General features: G+C 41.7%; 1 protein-coding gene and 1 long non-coding RNA gene across 7 annotated transcripts in view; one reads left to right on the forward strand and one right to left on the reverse strand.

Moving 5' to 3' along the window:
- The window catches only part of MAST4 (microtubule associated serine/threonine kinase family member 4), a 281,493-nt gene extending 273,315 nt beyond the window's left edge, over positions 1 to 8,178 (reverse strand). For 5 of the 6 annotated variants that reach the window (XM_090131677.1, XM_090131676.1, XM_090131675.1 and 2 more), the window contains exon 1: positions 7,905 to 8,174. In XM_090131677.1, coding sequence (XP_089987803.1) covers positions 7,905 to 8,108 — 204 coding nt within the window. In that variant the 5' untranslated portion in view covers positions 8,109 to 8,174. Of the gene's footprint in view, positions 1 to 7,904 lie in introns of all 6 variants that reach the window. The other variant, XM_090131679.1, reaches the window with a different exon arrangement.
- A 30-nt stretch (positions 8,179 to 8,208) lies between these two features.
- LOC149913070 (uncharacterized) lies at positions 8,209 to 22,720 on the forward strand. Its single transcript, XR_016462225.1, has 4 exons — positions 8,209 to 8,276; positions 14,343 to 14,522; positions 19,712 to 19,778; positions 21,991 to 22,720. It is a non-coding gene; the product is annotated as an uncharacterized LOC149913070 (long non-coding RNA).
- The last annotated feature ends 155 nt before the right edge of the window (positions 22,721 to 22,875 follow it).

Below are 22,875 nucleotides of genomic sequence, written 5' to 3' on the forward strand. Positions count from 1 at the left end.
CACAAACCATTACTGCCAGCAGTGCAGCCCCACCATATGGAACTTCCTCACAGCATAAGTGAAGCACCATGCTGTCATGTTTCTTTACAATCAGTTCAATGTAGCTTACATTAAGCCAAAGTGACATCAAAGCAAAGGCAACAGATGACACAGGACCTAAGTCCTCCTTCATACACCAAGGAAAAGATCTTCTCAGAAATTACGTTCCTCCACATTTGATTTCAATTGAACATGTAGACGTGGGGTCCTGAAGACTAGCTTCACAATTATTTCTTCTTCCTTGTAAAATTTAAACCATACAAAAAGCCCACTCAACCATTTTTAGGAATGCACTCAAATTCTGTTCTGAAGACAGGAATTATCACCTCCTCCTATCTCCATAGGAGATTTTCAAGTGCTCACCTCTCTTTGGCACATGAAAACAGATAAGCAACTCAGTGCTTGAATCTGCTTCTTCAGCTCCCACTTGCTCCAAGTGAGAAGAGAGATACTGTAGTTACAGGATTATTTATGCCCACCAAATGTCTTGAAAACAATCTCCAAAGAGCTGCAAATATTACTACTATCATACAAATAATCCAGAATCTCAGGCAACACCACAGGTAACACAACAACACAGTGTTAGATAAGGCCCACATACATGAGTTACCTCTTTTCCCAGTGTTTCTGGGATACATCTGTACTGGGTTTACATGGAAACAGTCTGCTGCTGGGGAAGTTGCAGGGCTGACCTGGCCAAGTTGAGCCATGAGCAGTGCTGGGTGTGCTCTGAGAGAACAGATTTAAGAAAGAGGAAATATGCTGTGCCACAGCAGCTGGAAGAGAGGAGTGAGAAATGTAAGAGAAACAGTTCTGCAGGCACCGAGGTCTGTGCAGGAAGTGCTCCAGGCACAGAGAAGCAGCTCCCTACAGTCCAGAGAGGCCCACAGAGGAGCAGGCCGTCCCCCTGCAGCCCACAGGCACCACATGGAGCAGATCTCCCGTGCAGCCACGGAGGAGCCCACGGTGCAGCAGTGGCTGAGGCCCAGAGGAGGGCCCATGCAGGCTGCAGCTCGTGGTGGGGCAGAAGGGCTGGGGCAGCTGCAACCCTCAGGGACAGTGCCAGAGCAGCTCCTGAGGGTGGGCCCTGTGGGATGGAGCAGTGCCTAGAGAGCTACGGCCATTGGGAACCCACACAGCATCAGCTGGGGCAGGACGGCATCCCACGGGACGGACCCACGTGGAGCAGGGCACAGTGGCCATGGGGAGCAGCAGACTGGAAGTGTTAGAGACTGACCACAGCCTCAGTCCCTTTTCCCCTGTGCTGCTCAGGTGGAGGAGATAAAAAAAGGTGGATGGGAAGAAGGCGTTCTTTAATTCTCAGTGCTCTAGTCTTTTAGCAACAGGCAACCGATCGCATCAGTCTCCCTTATCCTGAGTCTGTTTTGTCTGTGACAGTAATCATTGAGTAATCTCCCCATTCTAACTTCATCTATGAGCCTTTTTCTCACCATATTTTCTCCTCTTGCCCTTCCTAGGAAGGGGAGTACGACAGCAGCCCGGCAGACACGTGGTATCCAGCCAAGGTCAACATACTACATCAGCATGCAAGCCTTACAATTTTACTTCAAATTTTGCACAGGACAGAAACATACATTCTTTGTATTAGAAACAAATGAAATAAAGTGTTTTAAATGACCACTGAGATAGACCTACAGACTACAGTGTAGTATTTAACTTTGAATGTAAGTTATCACAAGCATATATAAAAACAAAGGCAGTGTTGTTCCTCTGGCTCACATGACAAAAACAGCCTCCACTCGGTTAGATGAATGTTTAGTTAATCCCACTGCAATCACACTTACACGGAGAAATATACGTTTTATGACTGCATTACTGTTCCTTAGTGCGATCTAAAGATCACACTTTTGCAATTAGGCAATTCATCCCTAGGTAGCTGCAGCATTCAGAGTATATTTCAACAGGGAATGATTCATCACTGTCAGAGACAATAAAGTCTGAAACAATTGGGGGGAAAAAAAAAAGTCCTGTGATATCTCCCACACTGTTAAAGCATGTTCCAATGTTAGCACTTTGGCAGGGCAAGCACAACAAAAACATTACTACCAGCCGGGTCACAGTGACAGAAGTGCAACCATCTCCGCTACATATGGATGCACATGTAAGCTTTACCGTCATTCATCACAAACTTTATCTTAATGCATTTTATTTCCTCTACTCCCCTCTCCCCCCCCCCTCACCCTTCCCAGTTACAGTTTTGCTAGGGTAAAGATCTGGCAGACAATCTGAGATGCAAGAGGTACTGTAGCTTTCTAGCAGACATATGCTTATGGACAAATGTGTGAAAGAGCAGCTTTCAGAGCAACACTCTCTTCACCACCCCTGCCACCTTGCTACAAATACTTTCGCACAGAAGCTTAGCTTCCCAGTAACAAATTCCCACCATACTCTTTCTGAAACTCCAACAGATTGGACTATGAACAACAAGAAGGCAGATGCAGGTGTTTCAGTACAAGCAACAGATACAGCTCTTGCACTTCGCTTTCTACACAGCGAAAGATTTTTTTAATATATGATATGCAACAACTAGATAATGGGAGGAAAACAAAGAATAATCCCCATCAAAAGCCAGTGGACATTTTTCATCAGAAATTACATCTTTTTGTGTTGACTCTCATCAACTCTGACAACGACTTTAATTTATAAAAGATTTAATTTACAGAGCAAGAATAAATGAGAACAAAATAATTCCCCTATTTTTATGGGGGAAGTATCTACAAAACCTAAAATAATGAAAAAAGAGAAGTATGGTAATTCAGAAGATGCTGGGCAGTTCAGAAGCTTTGGAACCACAGCACATCGTCATCACAGTCTGAAATATTAGTCTGAAATATGACAAAATATAATTCTCTCTGAAAAACCACTGATCCTCCCAGGTTGCTATTTTGCAATGGTAAGCAAAGTGTATTCCTAGCCACTGCGGTAAGATTTGCAGAAAAACACACTCTTTAGGTAGATCAACTGACAGAAAAGGAGAAGGGACAACTCTGAAACAATTTAAACTTCAGATTCTTTATATTATTGAAGTAGGCAAGCCTGCCTTCACCTTTTTTTTTTTTTTTTAATTAATCTGATTAACCCAAGTGAGCTCTCACCTGCCCGACCAAACAAGATTGGAACCTATCATCTACAAAGAACAAATCCCATGCTTGACTGAATGACTACAAAACATTCTGAATGAAAGAAACTAATGCAGTCAAAATGACATTTGGCACCATTTACTTCAATAAGCCTCATAAAATAAGCTTCCTGTTCACAAGCTCTTTGTATGCCAGAAGGAAAACTAGTGTACAGATAGCAATGCAGCAGAAAGGAAGATAGAAAAATCCTGGGGCATTTTGCATTTATTCCTTCCCACACAATTCAGTCTGGTGTGGTCTGGTAAAGCAGACAGATACTACATAGAGATGTCATATGAATTCTTCACCATGCAGTTCCAATCTTGCCAACTTCCATCAGCACAGTTAGTCAAATTCCAAGAGCACAGGCAAATAATTTGCTCAAATTTATGTGAATTTCATGCATTTGCTATCCACAGCATTGCAATGCATTGAGACTCCAGAAACAACATCTTCCCACAAGATTAAAGCTGGGTTTCCTTTTCATGTCTCCAAAATCTCACAGTAAGATACCAAAAACACGTTCCAAACTAGTGGTCATAATCCTGTAACCTACTATTTGCTGCTGCATACATGAAGTGAGAGGAAAGACTGCTTTTCTGTGGTTGTTTTTTTTTTTTTTTTTCCTCCTCTTCTCCTCTTAAAGCGAAGTTTATGGATGAAGTAAGTATAGGAAAAAAAAGTGATGTACCTTCTCTGCCAACCCTACCACTCCCTGCCCCATTTCCCCCTCAGAGTTAATGTGAATTTCAGGACATAGAAACAGTCTCTTTAAATGAGAGCAGTGAGTTTCCTTCACTGAGCTAAAACCAAATGTTCACATCATTCCTCAGGTAAGAATATAAAAATCATACAACATCACAAACTGCAAGAGCAGCCTGGGCTATATAAACAGTAACACCTCTGGAGAGAAATCTGAAGTAATCCCCTGTTCTAATCAGCCCTGGCAAGACCTAACATAAGAGCACTGATATCCTGTTTTTTGATGTTACGCTCCTAGACGGATGTGACCAGCTGGAAGAAGTCCAGAAGACAGAAGTGAGAATGATCAGATATCTGAAAACACATGCAGTAGCACTGGAGTTGTTTAGTCTAAAGAAAAGGTCTAGGAGGAGGCAAGGTCAGAGTTGTCAAGTGTATCATTATACAGTGTCACAGGGAATAAATAGTTCTACTGGAACAGCATATGAAGCGTACGGGGAAATGTACACATTTTCTGATTACTCACTTTAATATTATTTTCAAAGTAAATCTATACATTGTGGTTCTAAAGAATATACTGCTTGACCAACCTGATCTCCTTCTATGATCTAGTGACCCGCCTGGTGGATGAGGGAAAAGCTGTTGATGCAGTCTACCTAGACTTCAGCAAAGCCTTTGACACTGTTTCCCACAGTATTCTCCTGCAGAAGCTGGCAGTCCGTGGCTTGGACAGGTACACTCTTAGCTGGGTAAGGAACTGGCTGGAGCACCGGACCCAGAGAGTGCTGGTCAATGGAGCTAAATCCAGCTGGCGACCGGTCACGAGTGGTGTTCCCCAGGGGTCGGTGCTGGGGCCTGTCCTTTTCAATATCTTTACTGATGACCTGGATGAGGGCATTGAGTGCACCCTCAGTAAGTTTGCAGATGATACCAAATTGGCTAGAAGAGTGGATCTGCCTGGGGGTAGCGAGGCCACAGAGGGATCTGGACAGGCTGGAGAGCTGGGCTGAAGCCAATGGGATGAGGTTCAACAAGATCAAATGCCGGGTCCTGCACTTCGGCTACAACAACCCCAGGCGACGCTACAGGCTTGGGGCGGAGTTTCTAGAAGACTGTGTAGAGGAAACGGACCTGGGGGTGTTGGTCAGTGCTGAGCTAAACATGAGCCAGCAGTGTGCCTGGGTGGCCAAGAAGGCCAATGGCATCCTGGCTTGTATCAGAAGTAGTGTAACCAGCAGGAGCAGGGAAGTAATTGTCCCCCTGTACTCAGCTCTGGTGAGGCCGCACCTTGAGTACTGTGTCCAGTTCTGGGCCCCTCACTGCAAGAAAGACACTGAGGCCCTGGAGCGGGTGCAAAGAAGGGCAACAAAGATGGTGAGGGGTCTGGAGCACAGGCCTTATGAGGAGCGGCTGAGGGAGCTGGGATTGTTCAGTCTGGAGAAGAGGAGGCTCAGGGGAGACCTTATTGCTCTCTGTAACTACCTGAAGGGAGGTTGTAGCGAGTGGGGGGTCGGCCTCTTCTCTCGTGTAACTGGTGATAGGACTAGAGGGAATGGCTTCAAGCTGCGCCAAGGAAGATTCAGGCTGGATATTAGGAAATACTACTTCTCTGAAAGGGTGGTCAGGCACTGGAATGGGCTGCCCAGGGAGGTGGTGGAGTCACCAACCCTGGAGGTGTTCAAGGAACGTTTGGATATTGTGTTGAGGGATATGGTTTAGCGAGAACCATTGGTGATAGGTGGATGGTTGGACTGGATGATCTTATAGGTCTTTTCCAACCTTAGTGATTCTGTGATTCTGATTCCGTGATACTGACGACTGAAGTAGCAGCAAAAGAAGTACGGGGACACTTGGTTTTACTGCTGTCCAAAGGACACCACGCAGCAGCAACAAGAGACTTCTACTAAGCTGTCAGCAGCAGCAAGGACAAGGCAAGAGGAAAAATGAAGCCTGGGATAGCAGAACCAAGTGTTGAAGCTCCATGATACCAAAAGTACTCAGAAGACAGAGCACTGGATAGGATATTCACATTTTCATTCTCTGGTGGTAATTAGTGAGATGTCTATGTGAAAATAGGATCTACAAGAACTCTCAACACTCAGCTTTTGACAAGCAGCACACAAAGGCTGAAACCACCTGCACTGCTCATCTCAGACCTTACTCCTGTCTTTCACTACTACCCTCACAAGTTTAACACTGATGATATCTCAGCTTTGAATCAGCACACATTGGTTCATTTCTGCACTCTAACGCATTTTGGTGTCCTTGCACACACAAAAAAATTATGATTACACAGGCTGATCTGTCAGCTGGCTCTGCAGGCAGGCGGACATTCAGCTGCAAGCACTTATTACCCCAAAATGGAAGGACTGGCAAAACCACAGCACAAAAAAGGAAACAAAAACAAGTTTATCAGATAATGAAGCAAACCATAAGGGGGGAATAGAAAAAGAGAAGTAAGGTTGTATATTCCAAGCAACCTTTCCCCACTACATTAAAATGAGTTTATGTTGGTCTCTTCTAGTATCATGAACTGCAGATGAAGTATCTGATTGACCATACAGAATTTGCTAATTCCAATGAATTCAGTGTTGACTTCTTTCTTATCATCCTTGTACTTTTAACTCATCTCCAAAGCACACAGAGAAATAACCAGTCCTGCCCAGAAGTTAACCAGCCTGCCAGCAGCTGCTAACCAAACAGGCATCCTTTGTGTGTTCCACACAGCGTTGTGCACACCCACCAGCCAAACGCCCAACACCACACTGCAGTGAGCACAACCTGTGTGTGTGCAAGACCTGCTGAGAAGATGGTCGTATTAGTTACCTAACAGTGAGCAGCATCCCGACATCGGCCACAGAGCTTCCACTGTCTGAGGAATAAAGCAAGTTCACAGCTCTATGGAAAAAAAAAATGGTAATAACAAAGTTTATATACCCTCACATCTTCTTCTACCACTACTACTGTGAATATTACTCCATGCCGTAAATCCACTCTACCCTTTATGGCTGGAAGCTGATTGAAGTTTGTATATCTGAAGGAAAAGGAGGGAATAAAGACAGTTTTATTCAGATCCACACCACCACACTGTTGTACAGCTGTATTAACTGAACAGAGGTGGCACCAGTGGGTGCAGTAAGAAACAGGAGCTCCATCAACAACTCGTTACTGTGGAGAGAGAATTCCCAGCAACCACAGCCAAACAAGCTACAAATAACTTCAGCCTGTGGCTTGCAGGCACCCCTCTAAAGATGCCAGGGTCTCTGAAAAAGCTTTTGCACAACCTTTTGAAGGCACTGAATAAAGAAGTCTCACCAAAAAGGAAACTTAGAAGTTGTCCACAGTGAGAGGGAACTCTGCCCTGCACTGAGGTGGGCACGGGGTGGTCAGAAAGGGCAATGGGAAGCAGCAGCCAAGCAGAACAACATGTGTGGTCTGAGGACGTGGAAAGAAATACCTTTAAGGAGTGCACACGGCACAAATACAATAAAAATGCTGTCTCAGACACAAAAGGGTGATTTTGCTGTACTACAGGCTTTTGGGTTTGGGAATTTTTTTCCATATGTGTGTTACACGACGTCGCAGCAGAACCAGGAGAGGAGCAGAGGCACAGCACGCCGGGCCGCTATCACGTACGGATCTATCACCCACAGAGCTCTGCCATAATCCACGGGCTGTCATTAGCTCTCCTAAGAGGATTACCGTAGTTCAGGAGCCTTGCCCATCACTTCCGTCTGACATTGAGGAGTTTGCTCTAGAGCAACGCTACCCAAAGGTGATACACTTGCATCAGCAGGATCGCCTTAAACAACACACACCCCCGCCAAGTGTATATATATATATATACACATATATGCAATGAAAAATAAAAATATGCAGAGAGCCGCAAGCCCACTCGCTGCAGCACCGCAGCCAGAAGAGGCCGGGGCAGCAGCCGAAGCTGCGGAGTGTGGCACCGGGCTCGCAGCCGCCCCGTCCCGTTTCACGCCGTGCCGAGCCGAGCCGACCCGCTCACCCCCGCACCTCCTCATCGCGCTCCTCCAGCGAAGCATCGTCCTCGTCCGCCCGCCCGCCACGGCTCGCCCGTTCCGCTCCGGGAGCCGCCGCCGCCACCCCGCCGCCGGGCTCTCCCTCCTCGGACAGAGTTTCGGAGCCGGAGGAGGAGCCGGAGCAAGAGGATCCGGCGGCGCGCGGCCGCTCGGCAGCCGGCGAAACTTTCTCCGCCATGGCCGCGGACTCCCAGCGCGCCCGCTGCTCCCGCCGCACTGCTCCGAGCCAGACCGAGACGCGCCGCTTTCCCCGGGCGGCGGGAGGCGGCGGGGGGCGGGGCCGGCCGGGAGGAGCCAGCTGGCGGGGTGGCGCGGTGCGGGCGGCGCGGCGCGGCGCGGCCGGCAGGTAGCGGGGCGAGGGCGGCGGCGTTGGGCCGGGCGGGCGGTGCGCAGCTGAGGGGGAGGATCGCTGGCCGGGCTCTGCGGCTTTCGACAGAGGCAGGTGCTCGCACGGCGGTAGGGCTTTCTCCTCCCCGTGCGCCTATGGAAAAGAAGCTGCCTGCAGCTCACGCCAGCTTGGTGCCGCTTGCGAGATACCTCGTTGGCGTCTTGAAGCGAACGAGGTCGATTTGGGGGTTTGACTTTGAAACAGACGTCGGCATTGGGATTTGTGGACGGCTTTCAAAGGCGGTGACACCAAAGTAGATCATAGGAGGTGGGCACCTGGAAGCTTTTGCAAATCCTCCCTAGAGAACGCCTTCATCTTTAAGGGCCTCAACGGTTGCCCTGGCATTTTTTCAATTAGTGTTTTTAAATATTCCTTTAAAATATTCTTTTTCATAGACACCTGAGTTGACTATAATGATAACACAGGTTCTTCTGCTGTACTAGAATTGTATATACATATATAGCATATATATGTGCACACACACCAGCCCCTTGCTTGCTGATGCCTGTGCAGCCCAGGGTCCCCTGGGCTAATCCAGCTGTGGAATAAAAACAGATTAAGCGCTTTGGTGATGAATGAAGTCCCAGAGCGTTGCTGTGGAGCAGATATCATCTCCATTTTACAGAAATGCTCAGAGTAGTTATTGAAGTGTTCTAATTAACACAATTTGTAGATAATGAGAGTAGGAAACAGAAGACAACTACTGTCCCCTTTTTCAGATTTGTTATTTGACCTTTATCCGGAATTCCCAGATGGTAAATGGAAAAAAAAATAATGTTATAATGGCTCTATGGATTATGGCTATATGGATACAGGGCAGAAAAATGACTATAAAATTCTCCAGATCTTAGTCCTCTGCTCAGAATGAGATTTAACTGGGATAGCAGGCTTTAACCATGCTGATAATTCTCTGTGGTTTCTTGTCATTGTTCAGATCAGGTCCTTAAAATTCCTAAAGGCTAATTTGTTAGGTAAGAAGATTAGAACAGTCACTTGGGACAGAATCTGACCCAGAAATTTGTCAATACTTTTATGTAGTGGAAGGAGAACGTGAGCTATATATACACAGAAAACACACAGAAAATATAACAATAATGGCTGAATTAATTGCAGACAAATTCTACTTTGATCCTAACTGTATCACATATGTCAACATGCAGAAGTTCTAATCCAGTACTCTGTACATTAGTCACACACCTACAAAAGCTGGACTTTCCTGTAATGCCTGGGTCCTCCACTGCCAAGCCACCTGTCCTCCAGCCTCCAGTTCATTGTCATTCTTATAGCAGAAATAATGGGCTTAATTTCCTACCTGTGAATGTGAAATGTGTAAGAAAATTGCCAGGTGGCAAAAAGCAACACTGCAGATCTTTGTCATTTTCTCTTCCTGCATGAGACAAGACTGGAGAGAACAGTGCCCAACCAAAGTGCTTCTGTGTAGCCATTACCAGCTGCCAGAAGAGCCCCTGTAATTGGAGGCAGCAAGGGATATATCAGAGTGGTCACTGCTCCAATATATGCCATAAATTGAAATCCAAGAAAGCACTCAAGATTTGTAATATCATCCCCAGAGTTACTAAGACAAGAGAGTACTGTTCTGCCCTGGCTACAGGCTGTGCCAGATCACATGCTTTGCTGGCATTACCTTAAACATGGGAGTGCTGCTGAGCTGCCTTGAGTTGCTATCATGAGCTAAAGCTAAAAGCTGCAAATACATAATTTTACAGCATTTTCTATCCTGGTGAAAGCATTGCTTATACTTCACTGCCATTGATAAGTGATGTACTACAATGGCAAAACTCTGACTATGAGGCACGACTTGAGAAGATAATTTCAAAAATGTTTTTAAGAAGATGGCCAAGTTTCTGTAAGATCTGAGCACCTCTCGCTAGGCACTGAGTTCATCTGATGGAGACATCCTGCTCAATTTTCCCTTTCTGACTCCCAGTACAGGCAGCAGCCTCCCGCTCACAGCTGCAGCAGCTGCTGCCTGCCCCACAGCTGCTCCTTGTCCCTCCTGCTCCATGCTCCAGGCAAGGAAGGGCTCTCTTCCTCCTGCTCCCACTCCCTTCCAGAGCATCACACCTACCCACGAGCTTAACTGAAGAATGATAGGCTAATAAGTTTGGCACATGAATACCAGGTGTAAAGGAAGTGTAGGAAAAAGAAGCAGAGGTGTTGAAACGTGGTCAGTATGTCATATCTATACAAGAGACAGCATGAGAGACATAGGGAGATATGCATCAGTTTTGTTACTGGATTGATCCCTTAACAAGTAATAGCAGAAACTCAGAGAATCAAATATACAGTAAAAATGACAGGCATAGAAAGTGAATGTAGTAGCAGTGTATTGAATAAAACAGAAAAGTGCATCACTGGAGGAAATTAAAACCATTGGAACAAGTAGCAGGGCAAACAGTAGTGCCATGGTATAGCTCAAATGGGTCAAATGCAAAAAAATAGAAATAACTATGTCATAGTTCAACAGCATTACTCCTCTTCAAATCATTGCATTTTAGGTTTAACTAGTCAGGGTTCCATCAGACTGCTAAGAACACTCTCAATCTGATTGTGCATATTTACACCAAAGTTGACATCTACAAAAGAAAAAGCATTTTTCAACTACACATTTTGAGAGTGGGGTTAGCACCCGAGAAATTCCCCAGAGATGACCAACAGCTCTGGCAAGTGCAGGCCACTCCGAATAAAGGAGCTGCACTGCGGCAGTAGCAGCGCACTGCTTTCCCTCTGCATAGTACCTGTGCATCGAGCTGACCTGGAAGCACCCCTTCTTCGGATGAGTAGGTCTCCATGCTCATTCAGTTCTTGCCCTCCCTGTGGAGGCTGCCAGCACTATTGCCAATTAGTGCCAATCCTGAAAGCAAATTGTAATGTGAATAGGCTTTTCAATTTTTAATTCCAGACTTCTGCTCTGGTGATGTATAAATGTTTCATTAGCGCATTCTTACTGTAAGAGATGGTTCGTTCACTTCTGTTCCTGCCTTACCTTTGGAAAAAAAAAGCTGTGTGCCTGAAGTACTAGCAGAAAGTAGGCCAATGGAAGTGTTCACTTCTGTGTGTCCCTCCCGAAAATCAGAGTGCTTTTCTTTGGAATTCAGATTTACTGAAAACCCATACAATGGTGCCTTGAAGACCATTTTAACTTTTTACTTGATGTGTTCTATTTCTATAGTACTTCTCTCAAGCAATATCCAATATGATTAATTCAAAAAGTTTTATTTGGTGAGATACAACTTATTGGCATGGATAGTGACCACAGCAATGGGTCAGAAGCAGATAAAACAACCACAACTGACCGTGGGTTAGAGCAGGCACCACCAAGCACGCAGCACGGCTTGGAGTCCTTTCTTGTATTTGAGGGTCCCCTTAGGCCATAGGATAGAGGGAATTTCCTACTTTAGAGGAAGCAGAAGCCACTTCATGCCTTCCCAAGAGAATCAATTCAGTCTCCCTCTCTCCTTTCAAGAGCTTTTTATGACAACAAAGGCGAAGCACAGTTTACTTCCTGTGGCACCTGCAGAGCATGAAGCAAGGGCATTTGAACATCCTTATGTCATATCCTCATCTCAAGAGGCCTTAACAGACTGGTCATGCCACTCTGTAAATCCTTGCAACAGTAGGTACTTGCCTGAACAGAAATAGCCAGTGGAACATGTAATAAACCCAAGAAAAACATAACATATTGTATATTAACTGCGTTACCAGATGTAAGGTATCCCTGCCAAGGGAGAAAAAATAGCTGCCATAGGCCTCCACCTGCTGCAGGTGCTTTCATCAAGTCCAAGGAGTGCTACCAACTTGTCAGCTAGAGATAATGTGATCAGGGCTGAACAGAATAATTGCTAAAGACACCTTCCCTGATAATTGGCACTTGAGGAGCTGCATGAGCAGTGCATGAATCACTGTCAGGAGACCTGCAGGATATCACGCTTAGTGAAAAACTCTGGCAAATGTTTACACTTTGACATTTACTGTTCTCATACTTCAGGGTAAAAACCAAGAATTATGCCCAACACTCTTTGGGCCATTATGTATCACAGGGAGTCAAAGTTGTGTGAGAAAAAGGGGAAGCAAACCCTACTGATCAGGTCCCCCTCAAGGCATTGCTGTGGGGTCATACCACTGTGACTAATCATCAGAAGCCCGTGCTCTCAGCTTCAGGCAGGTTCACTGAGGCTGTCAGGTGGTGTGCTGTCAGGGACCAGCAGAAGTGATACTGTCTTAATTTGACTTCAGACACAGAGATGTACCAGCAGCAGATTCTGCAGACCTTTTCATAGCATAGAATCATGGCATATCCTGAACTGGAAGGGATATAAAGTCCTGCTGACAGAAGCACTAGGTCTGTTGATAGATAACCCTTTAGCAAGGAGCCTTTCACAAATTCTCCCTCCCCTCCACAACATATGTGTGGCAGAGGCATATAGCAGTGCCCCAGCAGCAGGGAAGAGCAGCGTGAGTTTGGCACATGCTTGTTACCAACTGGCATACAACGGGAACGTTACTCATTGAAGAGCCCTGTTTTCACATTCACCCTCCACTTTATGAAGTCTGTTTTTAATACAGAATTCAATATTAAGATGCCTGTGAAATCATTGAAAAGCTATTGCTTCACACAACACATTTTAACAAAAGCTACCATTGCCCCTTCACAGTGCTGCAACCAGAGAAGGAGGAAGGAAATGAACATTTCTCGTTTTACCACACAGTATCCTAGTGTCCATCAATGACAACAGAGAGACAGGAACATATGGTTCAGGCACAGGATGGAAATTAGAGCTAACCAAAAGTCCAGGTGCAGATAGAATAGGGAGAATTGAGAAGTTTTTGAGACCCTTGCTGTGCTATGGCTACACAGCCAGCTCACGGTCTAGCTGAGAGGCAGCTATGGAACACTAAATATAAACCAGAGCAGCATAGCTGCATTCTGTGCTGTATTCTGACCACTCTCTTTAGTGTTGCAAAACCATGCTTTAACTTCTAGCTCAATAGAAATAAAGTAAACCTAACTTATACCCCTCCCTTGAGAAATGCTTTGATTTTTCAGGCTCACGGGGCTGGTGGACTTTCCTGGGAGGGTGCAGAAGTCCTCAGCTGTCTATTCGACATCCTTTCCTTAAATGCTAAGGCCCTAGTTTACAGTGTTGATATAGGTCACTGAGTTTGTGGACAGAAATCCTCCGTGTCAGATAGTAGCCAGAGTCTCTTTAAAAATCAACATGGAAATGGGGAATGAATATGAGATCCAGAGACTGCCCTGAATTGTCAGGCTCTCCAAAGCTCCATAGCAACAACTGAGGCAGAAACGGGTCTGAGGCAGCCCACAAAGTTTTTCTGAGCTCTCCCTGCCCTCATCCCGGGCCTCACAGGCACAGGCACTGTGCTTGGGGAAAAGCTGTGATTTTCTCAGAGAAATCAACTATTGTGTGGGAGCCCAAAAAATGGAGCCACAGTAAATTTGTGCTGTAGTTTTGTTTATTCAGACAGCCTTGCTCACAGAAAGAATAAAAGCTAAGTCTCTGTTGAACACACGCATGGGATGAATATTCTGAGTTGCCATGTGTTTTGTTCTCTCTCCCATTAATAACTACGACCATCTTCTCCCAAACTCATAATGTCATGACACAAAATCTGGGAAGTTGCATTTGATTTTTAGTGCATGTACCTGATGTATACTGTAAAATATTTGAAAGCTAATTTTTACTTTCTCAGTCGACCAGAATTAAAAAACAGTTCCGGGTGGGTTTTGGTTTGGTTTGGTGTTTTGTTGTTGTTGTTGTTGTTTTGGAGGGGAAGACAGGGAGTTTGTTGGTTTGTTTTTTTCCATGTATTGCTTTGACATAAATGTTAATAACAAAAAACAACATCCTTCAATACTTAAATTTTTGAAGTAAAATCATGTTTCAGAGGGGTTTGGTTTTCTTTTTCCTATCATTCTTATTTTGGTTGACTATATTTCTGTCCTACCATGTATCAAAACTGAGTTTTCAATTACATTTCTAGGGAAAACTGAATAAAGAAGAAACTCACTGTATCCATCGTTCCCTCTATTATATAAGCATGTTCATGAGACAAAAGTTTTCTAAAGCTGCCGGATTCTCTGCTTACCTTATCTATACTGTCAGCTTGTTGCCATCAAAAGGGATGCTTGATCTCTAGATCTTTGACCAGGTTTTATGAAAGGTATGAAATAAACGAAAGTATTTATTCAGTGGATTCTAAACAAAAATTTGGTCTTCATTTGATCTGTTGATGGATTAATTATGTCTTTAGTACTGTTCTATAACCATTGGTACTTTGACAAATATATTATCAGTTTTTCAACTATTTTTCTATGTTGTATCTGCCTAATTAGTAGTTTAATACTATAATAGTTAGGTCTGAAAAAAGGTGTTTGAAAGTAGTGTTTTGGTAGCTAAAGTTGACAAATCCGTATTTTTAGATTCACTTACTACTGAAATCTCAATACTCAATATTTTATAGCAGTACCTGACAGTTTAAAAGAAAAACACTAATTAATAGGGATGTAGGAAACTTTCAGCTTGCACAAAAATTGTGTGTTAAAAATTCAATTCTATTTTTGTGTTCCGGATTGTAAGTAATAGTAAATACTTTAAAAAAAATTTTTTTAAAGAATAATAAGTGAAAGTGAAAGTGAATTTTTTATCAGACTGATAAAAAAAATACATAAAATCCTTAGAGGCTTACAGATCTTCTGAAAACAGGTTGGTTTTATGTAGGAAGCTAATCTGAGGCAGCTAGCTGTGAAAGTATTAGACATTATTGCACATTTGGCTAATATGAGTTGTGGAAAAAATTAATGGCTAGTGCCAGATGGCTTCGTAGCCAAGGAGATAATTCTACATTCTGGAAACCCAACCAAACTCTCAATTTTTTTCCCAAGGCAAAAATTAGTAGGAGCTTCAAAAATAAATAAATAACAACAACAATAACAACAGTATTTTGAAGTAATGCAAGACTCATATGTATAAATACAATTTGTGTAGTTAATTTCATAATTCATCAGTTTCGGTATCAACAAATTTGATGGCAAGTAATTTGTATTATCTTTCCTTCCTTTCCCCTTTCTCTTCTTCTCTGAGTATTGATTTTCATACTCCGAATTATCTTTGCGTATGTAGTATTTCATCTTTCTTGCCCGTTTTCAGCAACAACGTAATAAATTTGAAGCACTTAAACAAACTTGTCTTCATTTATTAAGTGGTGAGAGTTTGTGCTTCCCCAGTGATAGTTTTTCTTTGTGGTAATTAATGATTCTGGTAGGGGATGCACTGATTCCCAGACCTCAGATTTATGGTAAAACCATTCAGACTGAAAAATATAATTTTACACATTAATAAAAAAGCTGCCTGTATGAATCATTGTCACAGCTTAAGCTTTTCCAACACAAGCAATTTAAGAAGTATGTCAAACTAAGGGTGTATACTGAAAGACTGATTCACTCTTTATACCAGATTGAAATGTGGTCATGGGATTGCCCAACACTTTCAATATCGTAACTATCTGTCTTGAATTGCTTATAATTATGCAACCCATTCAAGAAAAAAGTTTTCTGTGATGACAGCTTAGCTGGGGTTGTAATCAATATGTTTTGTTGGTGTACCTATGGAATTTTTTTATTAGCATTATTTTAATTGTTGAATTGTCAACCAGAACAATTCAGCCATTTTCTAAGGATAGCATGCTGGTTAATCCATTTTTGAACCATCACAAAAATTCTCACAGCTGTTCAATATAATGCTCCTGTGCTTTTATGCTCTAGAATGAGAAACAAAACTTGGTGGGAGGATCACCTTGCTGACAGGGGTGTGATTTTAGCATCACATTGAGAATCTAGCCAAATTTGGCAATAGACATACTTTAGCTCACTCAGGGCCAGTATAAAAACATCTTTCTGTATGCTATAAACCACCCAAAGGTTGTCTGAAATGAGTGTGCTTTCCACCCAAGCATAAGTTAGTCATGAAGGCTGAGAGAAGCCTTTCCTGACGTTGCATTTCAGACTGCTAAATGTTGTCGTGGAGCATCTTTCCTGTGCCTTCATGGTTGTTACTACCAGATCCGTGTAGCAAAGGGCATGCAGACCTTGCTATAATCTGCATCCCCAAATCCCAAAGTCCTTGTTAGTACTTCTATCAAGCAGCCAGGTTGAGACCAAAGAGCCACAGTGAACCCTTTGTGTGAGGTTTCAGGCTCTTCTTGTGGCTGGTTGCCCTCTGTGTCGACCTGCCCCAGCCACCCAGTATGGCTGCATTGTTAAGCACTCCAAATTTACGAAATGTCAGAACAGAGGTTTCCTTCAAAACCTTCGCTTGCCTCTGTCAGTGTGTATGTATGGTGATCTTTAATGATGTGTTCAGCACCCAGTCTTTTCAAAAAGACTGGCCCATCCAATGTACAGAGAGGCAGTAATCCAGGTATTAATTCGATTTAGGTGGGGAATGAGACAGTCAGGTAGGTGTCTAATGAAGCTGTATAATGAAAACCCAGAGAGCTGTGCAAGAAGAGAAATTGTACAGAAGAATAGAAATGCACATGTAACAACTGCAACACTCTTTGCTTGATGTGAATTAACTACTTTGTGTTACTTAACTACCTTGCACTACTTAAACTGTAAAAACCTAAACTTTGTTCTACTATCCTTTGTTTTACTATGAGGAAGATATGGAAAGCAAATTTTGAAAAATACTTAGCAACAAAATTAAAAAAAAAAAAAACCAACAGGAATTCCTGGAAAAATGCAATCACTTTTTTCTTTTTTCCTTCTCCCAGAACAAAGCTTAATAATATTCATGAAAAGCCATATAGGAAAGATCCACTGGAAGTAAGAAGTAAGCCTTAGAGGCACTTTGAAAAAGCTGTCCCATTGATTCTTCATCAAAGCTCACCCCATCAGTGTGTCTTTAGCAGTTGAAACTTCTGTTCCTCTTCAATAAAGACAAAATCTACTTCACTCACAGAACTGTTGCAACAATAAATTAAATTATTTATGAGATGCCCACCTTAAAGCTGTAAACGTCACAGAAAATGCCAGGCAAAACTTAATAATGCTATGCTCATTGTAAAGATTGGGCTTTAATGAGATATGTCAAATCTGAGATTATCCACAAGGCAAGCACATATAAAGGAATATTAAAAAAAAAGGCCACACAATTAATATGTGATATAAAACCTATCATGTGAATCTGTTTTTTAATAGTCATAATGTATATCATTGTTAACTTTGTTCACTTTGTGCACAAAAATCATTAGCTTATCTAGAGATTTTGAAGTTCTTTTATCACTGTATATATACAACACAATACACTCTAAAGTATGCTTACAAAGTGGCAAGTAAACTCTTAGCCATCCCTTTAAAATAAGTAATTATTTCCAAAAGTGCAATCAACAGCTAAATGAAAAGAGGTTCTGTGACATCTTGAATAGTAGTTTAAAAGACTGTTTCAGCAGCCACATTTTCTCCTTTTAAAATGAATATTTTCAAGTTTTCAAAACCATTTGTAATCATTTTGATGTGTTACATTTTTTCTGTCACTGTGGTACATTTAATGTTATAATTAGGACTGCTAGCAAATACAGTGGAACTTTAAGGATATTAAATCATTCCAACACAGCTCTAGGTCTTGATGGATTTAATAATGAGTTCTAAAATGAGATTCTAGACAAATCAAATGATTTAATGCTTGATCTGTTAAAAAAAACTAAAATTACTGTCAATGACATAGAAGCTCAAGAATCATTGGAAGGGATACAAATCTCTCAACTCTATGTCATGATAATTTACTGAATGAAAAAATGACCCAACTTTTCAGTTCAGCTGATACTTTAGGATTTAAAGAGTTAACAATAATAAGTTCTCCTATCCCTGCAGCATTTTACTCCAAGTCTGGAAGGGTAAAACCTATAATCATTTTCCATAGGGAAGTTATTCCACTATTTATCCACTATTGTACTTCATGTAGTTAATGCAAACACCCTATAGTGTTGTATAGCTAAAGCATAATTCTTTAAATGAATAGAAAGCTTAAGTAAGATAAGAGATGTAAAGTAATTCTTTAACTTTTCTGAAGTAGAAAACTGAGGTCAGAAAGTTCACTGGGAACCAGAGGGTGGTGTCTGCCTTTCAGTGGTGGCAGGGAGGCTGGCACCTTGGGAAGGATTCAGCAGGAGTCCTGGCTGGCCAGCTGTGACACTGCAAATCTGTCACCTCTGACAAATCTCAGCAAAAGGAAATGAGATAAATACACAAGTATGCCTGTTGAAATAGATTTTGCAGTATTGTATTTTCAGACAAAATTCTGTTCTGAATACTGTAAAATGTATTCATTAGACCATTTGTTTTTTAAATAAGCAATGTTATATCACATAAATGAATTACACAACTTTAAAAACACAAATCTCAAACAAATTATGACTCACTCTGTCACAGAACCTTGATGCATTAGGATTTTTTTTTTAAAGAATCAAAATCAAATAAACAAAAGTTAAAGTTCATATGTCCAGGATAGGGTTGGAAGGCCATCTGGAAGCAAGCATGGCCTTCCAAGAAGCTGCTGGGTTCCAGTACCTCAGAGAAGAACAACATTTTCTCTTTCCATTGCCAAATAACTACATCTAAGCTGAGTGCTAGACTCATGGTCTCCATCTCAAGTTGGATAATATGTAGACTTGGATAACTGTACTCCAGCTCCTTTTTGGACTAAGTAGCTGGGTCTCCTTTCAGCAGATACCATGACATGTTTCTGGGGGGTGAATAAACAAGGGTGTACACAGTGATCTCATCCAAATATACAGCTGGGATAAAGCCAGAGTACATACCTGGACCTGGGAACTAGGAACTGCTGTCAGCTCCCACAGCAGCCTTAATATCACAACTACACATATATATATATACACATATGCATCTGTCACAAAGTTTTTAAGTTTTACAGGTTTTCTTCATTGCCCTCTTGCTGGATTCTGTACATGTCTCAGTGTTACAAAGCAGATGCTGACAGAATCAGTCATTTCTCATATCCTAGAAAACAGTGTAATTATTACTGTTTTGATTAGATTATTTTCTCCGAAATGAAAAATAAACCCAGAGTCCTGCAGTGTTATATCTGTAGACACTGAATGTCTTCAGATCATTTTGGTACAAACTAGAACAGACAGAGACCATAAAGCCAGGTCATATTCCATATCAGGTTTCTCATGTATGCCTTGCTCATGCTTAAATGTATATATTTTGGCTTTGTTTCTATAGTAGGAAGTCAAATGGGTGTCTTAAATGTTATATGCACATACACATTTATATAAGAAATTTCAATACAGTGTACTTAAAAATCATCATCTTTTGCATTTTTACCAAGAACATCCAGATACAGCACAAAAGTCAAGAAAATAAAGGAGGATGAAGAAGCGGAAAAGAAAAACAAGGTAAATCTTCTGAAACTCCCACGTATATTGACCATTCCTTGTTGTTACCTTTTTTCTTTAGTACTAGGTCACCACTTCACCTAGATTACCCATGCACATTGGAAGACCAAACTCCTGAGTCTCAAGATGAAGATTTTTTTTCCTTAATTTTCAAACAGATGTCAAGGTCCTTCCTTCTTGGCAATATCTATTTTTGATCTATCATTCTTTGTGCATGATCAAACCTTGGTAAAATTATACTGAACCAGAGAGTTAACTTTAGATACGTCCCTGAAAGGAACTGAATGTATCTACAGCTGTGTCTGCTTGTGTCATGAAAGGGCTGAGAACCAAAACCAAGGTACAAAAGATGAACACATAATCAGGCTCAAGTCATGCTGCTTCTCATTTCAGCAGGCCTGCTTGGCAAGAATATGAAAATTCCTGTTAGCGTTTCACAACCTCAAGATACCCTAGGGGCAGATCTGTGCCAGGTGGGAGTAAACTGACTCAAGTAGTAACAGACAATGCTTTACACTTTAAATCACAGCCTAATCCTCTAAGCAACCTCAGAAAAAGGCTGGAAGTTGCAGCAGTATCAAAGCAGTATTTTTAACATCAGTAACACTATGAATGACTAAGAAAAAACAAAGAATGAAGGCTCACAGTTGTCATGTTATTTCTTACTGAAAACCACGTAGCAACATCTCAGTGCTAAAAGGTGATCTTGGCAAAGGAACCTTGCAACCTGGCATTTGTGGCAACCCCTTCCTCAAATGAAGGATAATTGCACATCCAATCTACCTAAAACAAACAGTATTGAATCCAGAGATAGTTCACCTATTTTTCGGCAATGCTTTTTTTAACAAGTAAGATATCTCTATGGCAATCAGATCAGAAAACATTCTGCAAAACAGTATTTCTAACCAATTGCAGTACAGTTTCTCTTATTTGCATGTAACAAGCACAGAATGTAAAAAAAAAAATAATAATAATTGACTGCTTTCAGCATGTTGCCATTCATATTCTGAGAAACATACAGCACTAAATTGTCTGTTTCTTCCAAATATGCCCCACAATTGCATCCACAGAAATCTAGAAATTATCACCCAAACCTTGCCAGCTTCTATTCTCTTACAGTATAACAGTTTTCTGGCAAGGGCTTCTGAGTCAAACTTCCTTACACCCAAACACAAAAGGAACTCTCTACTCAAAGTCATTATTTTTGACATAGACCCTTTTCCACTGAAGTTCATACAATTTTGCGCTACTTTCTTCAATATGAGCAGATGTAACTAATAAAAGTGTTTTGACAAACACTTAGAATTTGCAGATTTTGTGATGTATGGACATGACTGACTTGATAACAGAGAGACCTTCTGGCCAGTTCAGAGCTTATTTCTGCAGTGAGGTTTTATTTTTGTATTTCTGCGTATGCAGAAATCTGTGTATGCAGAATCTGAAGGCTTTTTCCTATTCGGTTTTAAAACATGTGAAAATAAGTGCTGTGCATAAAAAAGACTATGTAGAAGGGAAGAGGAGTGGCCTTTCTACTTTAAGCTGAAAAGGTATACTTTTTACCATAACTCTATGGCTTTTTTGAGTTATTGCTATAATTGTTGCTCATTTCATCAGCTTTATGGGAATAAATGGTGCTTTTATTTTTCTGTGATGTGGCATCTTGTATAATTTAATGTACCTAGCATAAGCTTCAGAGGCTGGAAACATATTTGTGGCAAGGGAAATACTAAAAATTTCATGCTATTTTTTCTCATGATTTTCCTTTTTGTCTACCAAAGTCATTTTAGTTCAGCTAAGTAATTTGTATGTTTTGACAGGGATAGTGAGAAAGCATAGTAACTGGAAGAGGGTAGATTGGCTCTATTTCACAATATATTTCAAAATACAATAAGCCCACATTTCTAGAAACAAAGTGAACATCTACCTATTTCCCTACACAGACTGTACTTAGTGTTTGCACTTGTCCACACACATGAAATACCTGTAGTTCTGCACTTTAATAACTGGAATGACAAAAAGAATTGAAGGACCATGTCAAGGTAAAGCAGTGAGGATTACTGGTTCAGACTTTGGTTTGGCAGGCTCAGCAGAAGCATGGTGTTGGATGTACCTACTGCAGGGAAGTAACCTCTTTTTCCATAAGGAGCATTTAAAGTGTCAAAAATGTGGAACAAGCAATTGAAATACTAAGTTATTCTTTTTTTTTTTTCAGGAAAAGGAATGTAAAGAATATGTAGAAACAACTTTTCAGAAATCACAATTGCTAGACTGCTTACTCACTTGTGGGGCATAACTAGTTGTCCTTAACTCCAGAGAACAATGAAATGTGACTTGGCTTCCCTCAAAATTTGAAGCCAACACCAAGCATACCTGGGCTATGCAGATTCAGCACCATCACTAACAAGTGCTTAATTTTACTCTATGAGACTACATAGAACAGCAGAGGTGAATAAACTCTTGTCCAATCTTACTGCTTCAGATGGAAGTCTTCTTTTCCAGGTACATTACCTCTCCATGCAGTGCTTCATTTCTTCTGAAGTGAAACCCAGATAGGTGAAGTAACATCACTGTGGAAAATGAAGTACAAGCCACATGATGCATATTTATAATACATGTATATATTTGCAATCAGAAATTGTGCCAGAAGCATTGTGAAATGTGCATTTATGTTTGCCTATTGAATCATGCAGTGGCAGAAATGGTGGTACAGTATTCAGTTTTCAGTAGAGATAAAACATTGTGATGTATAGTCCCTGTGTTAGCTATTTGAATTCTTAAGTAAAGTGTGATCAATAATTATTCTGCTTCCTTGCTTTATATATGGCAGGCTGAATTATACATGCAGTGGGTAGTAGCTATAGTTCACACTTACAAATTACCCATGTCCCATGGTGTGCAAGAGCAATCTTAGTTTTTTACAAGACAAAGCAGCACATAGCAACTATTGACAACAAAATACGTTTTTTTTTTTTTTATGAATTTGCTGCTTGAGTAAGTGGCAGGCAGCTTTTTCAAAGCAAGTATTAAGTATGTGCCATGAAAAGGGGGGCTTGGCACTGAGCGGAGCAGGGCAGTGTGTAATGAGCTTAGCTAAAAA

Source organism: Phasianus colchicus, chromosome Z (genome assembly GCF_987193195.1).
Source record: "Phasianus colchicus chromosome Z, bPhaCol1.hap1.1, whole genome shotgun sequence".
In the NCBI taxonomy this organism is placed as follows: domain Eukaryota; kingdom Metazoa; phylum Chordata; class Aves; order Galliformes; family Phasianidae; genus Phasianus; species Phasianus colchicus.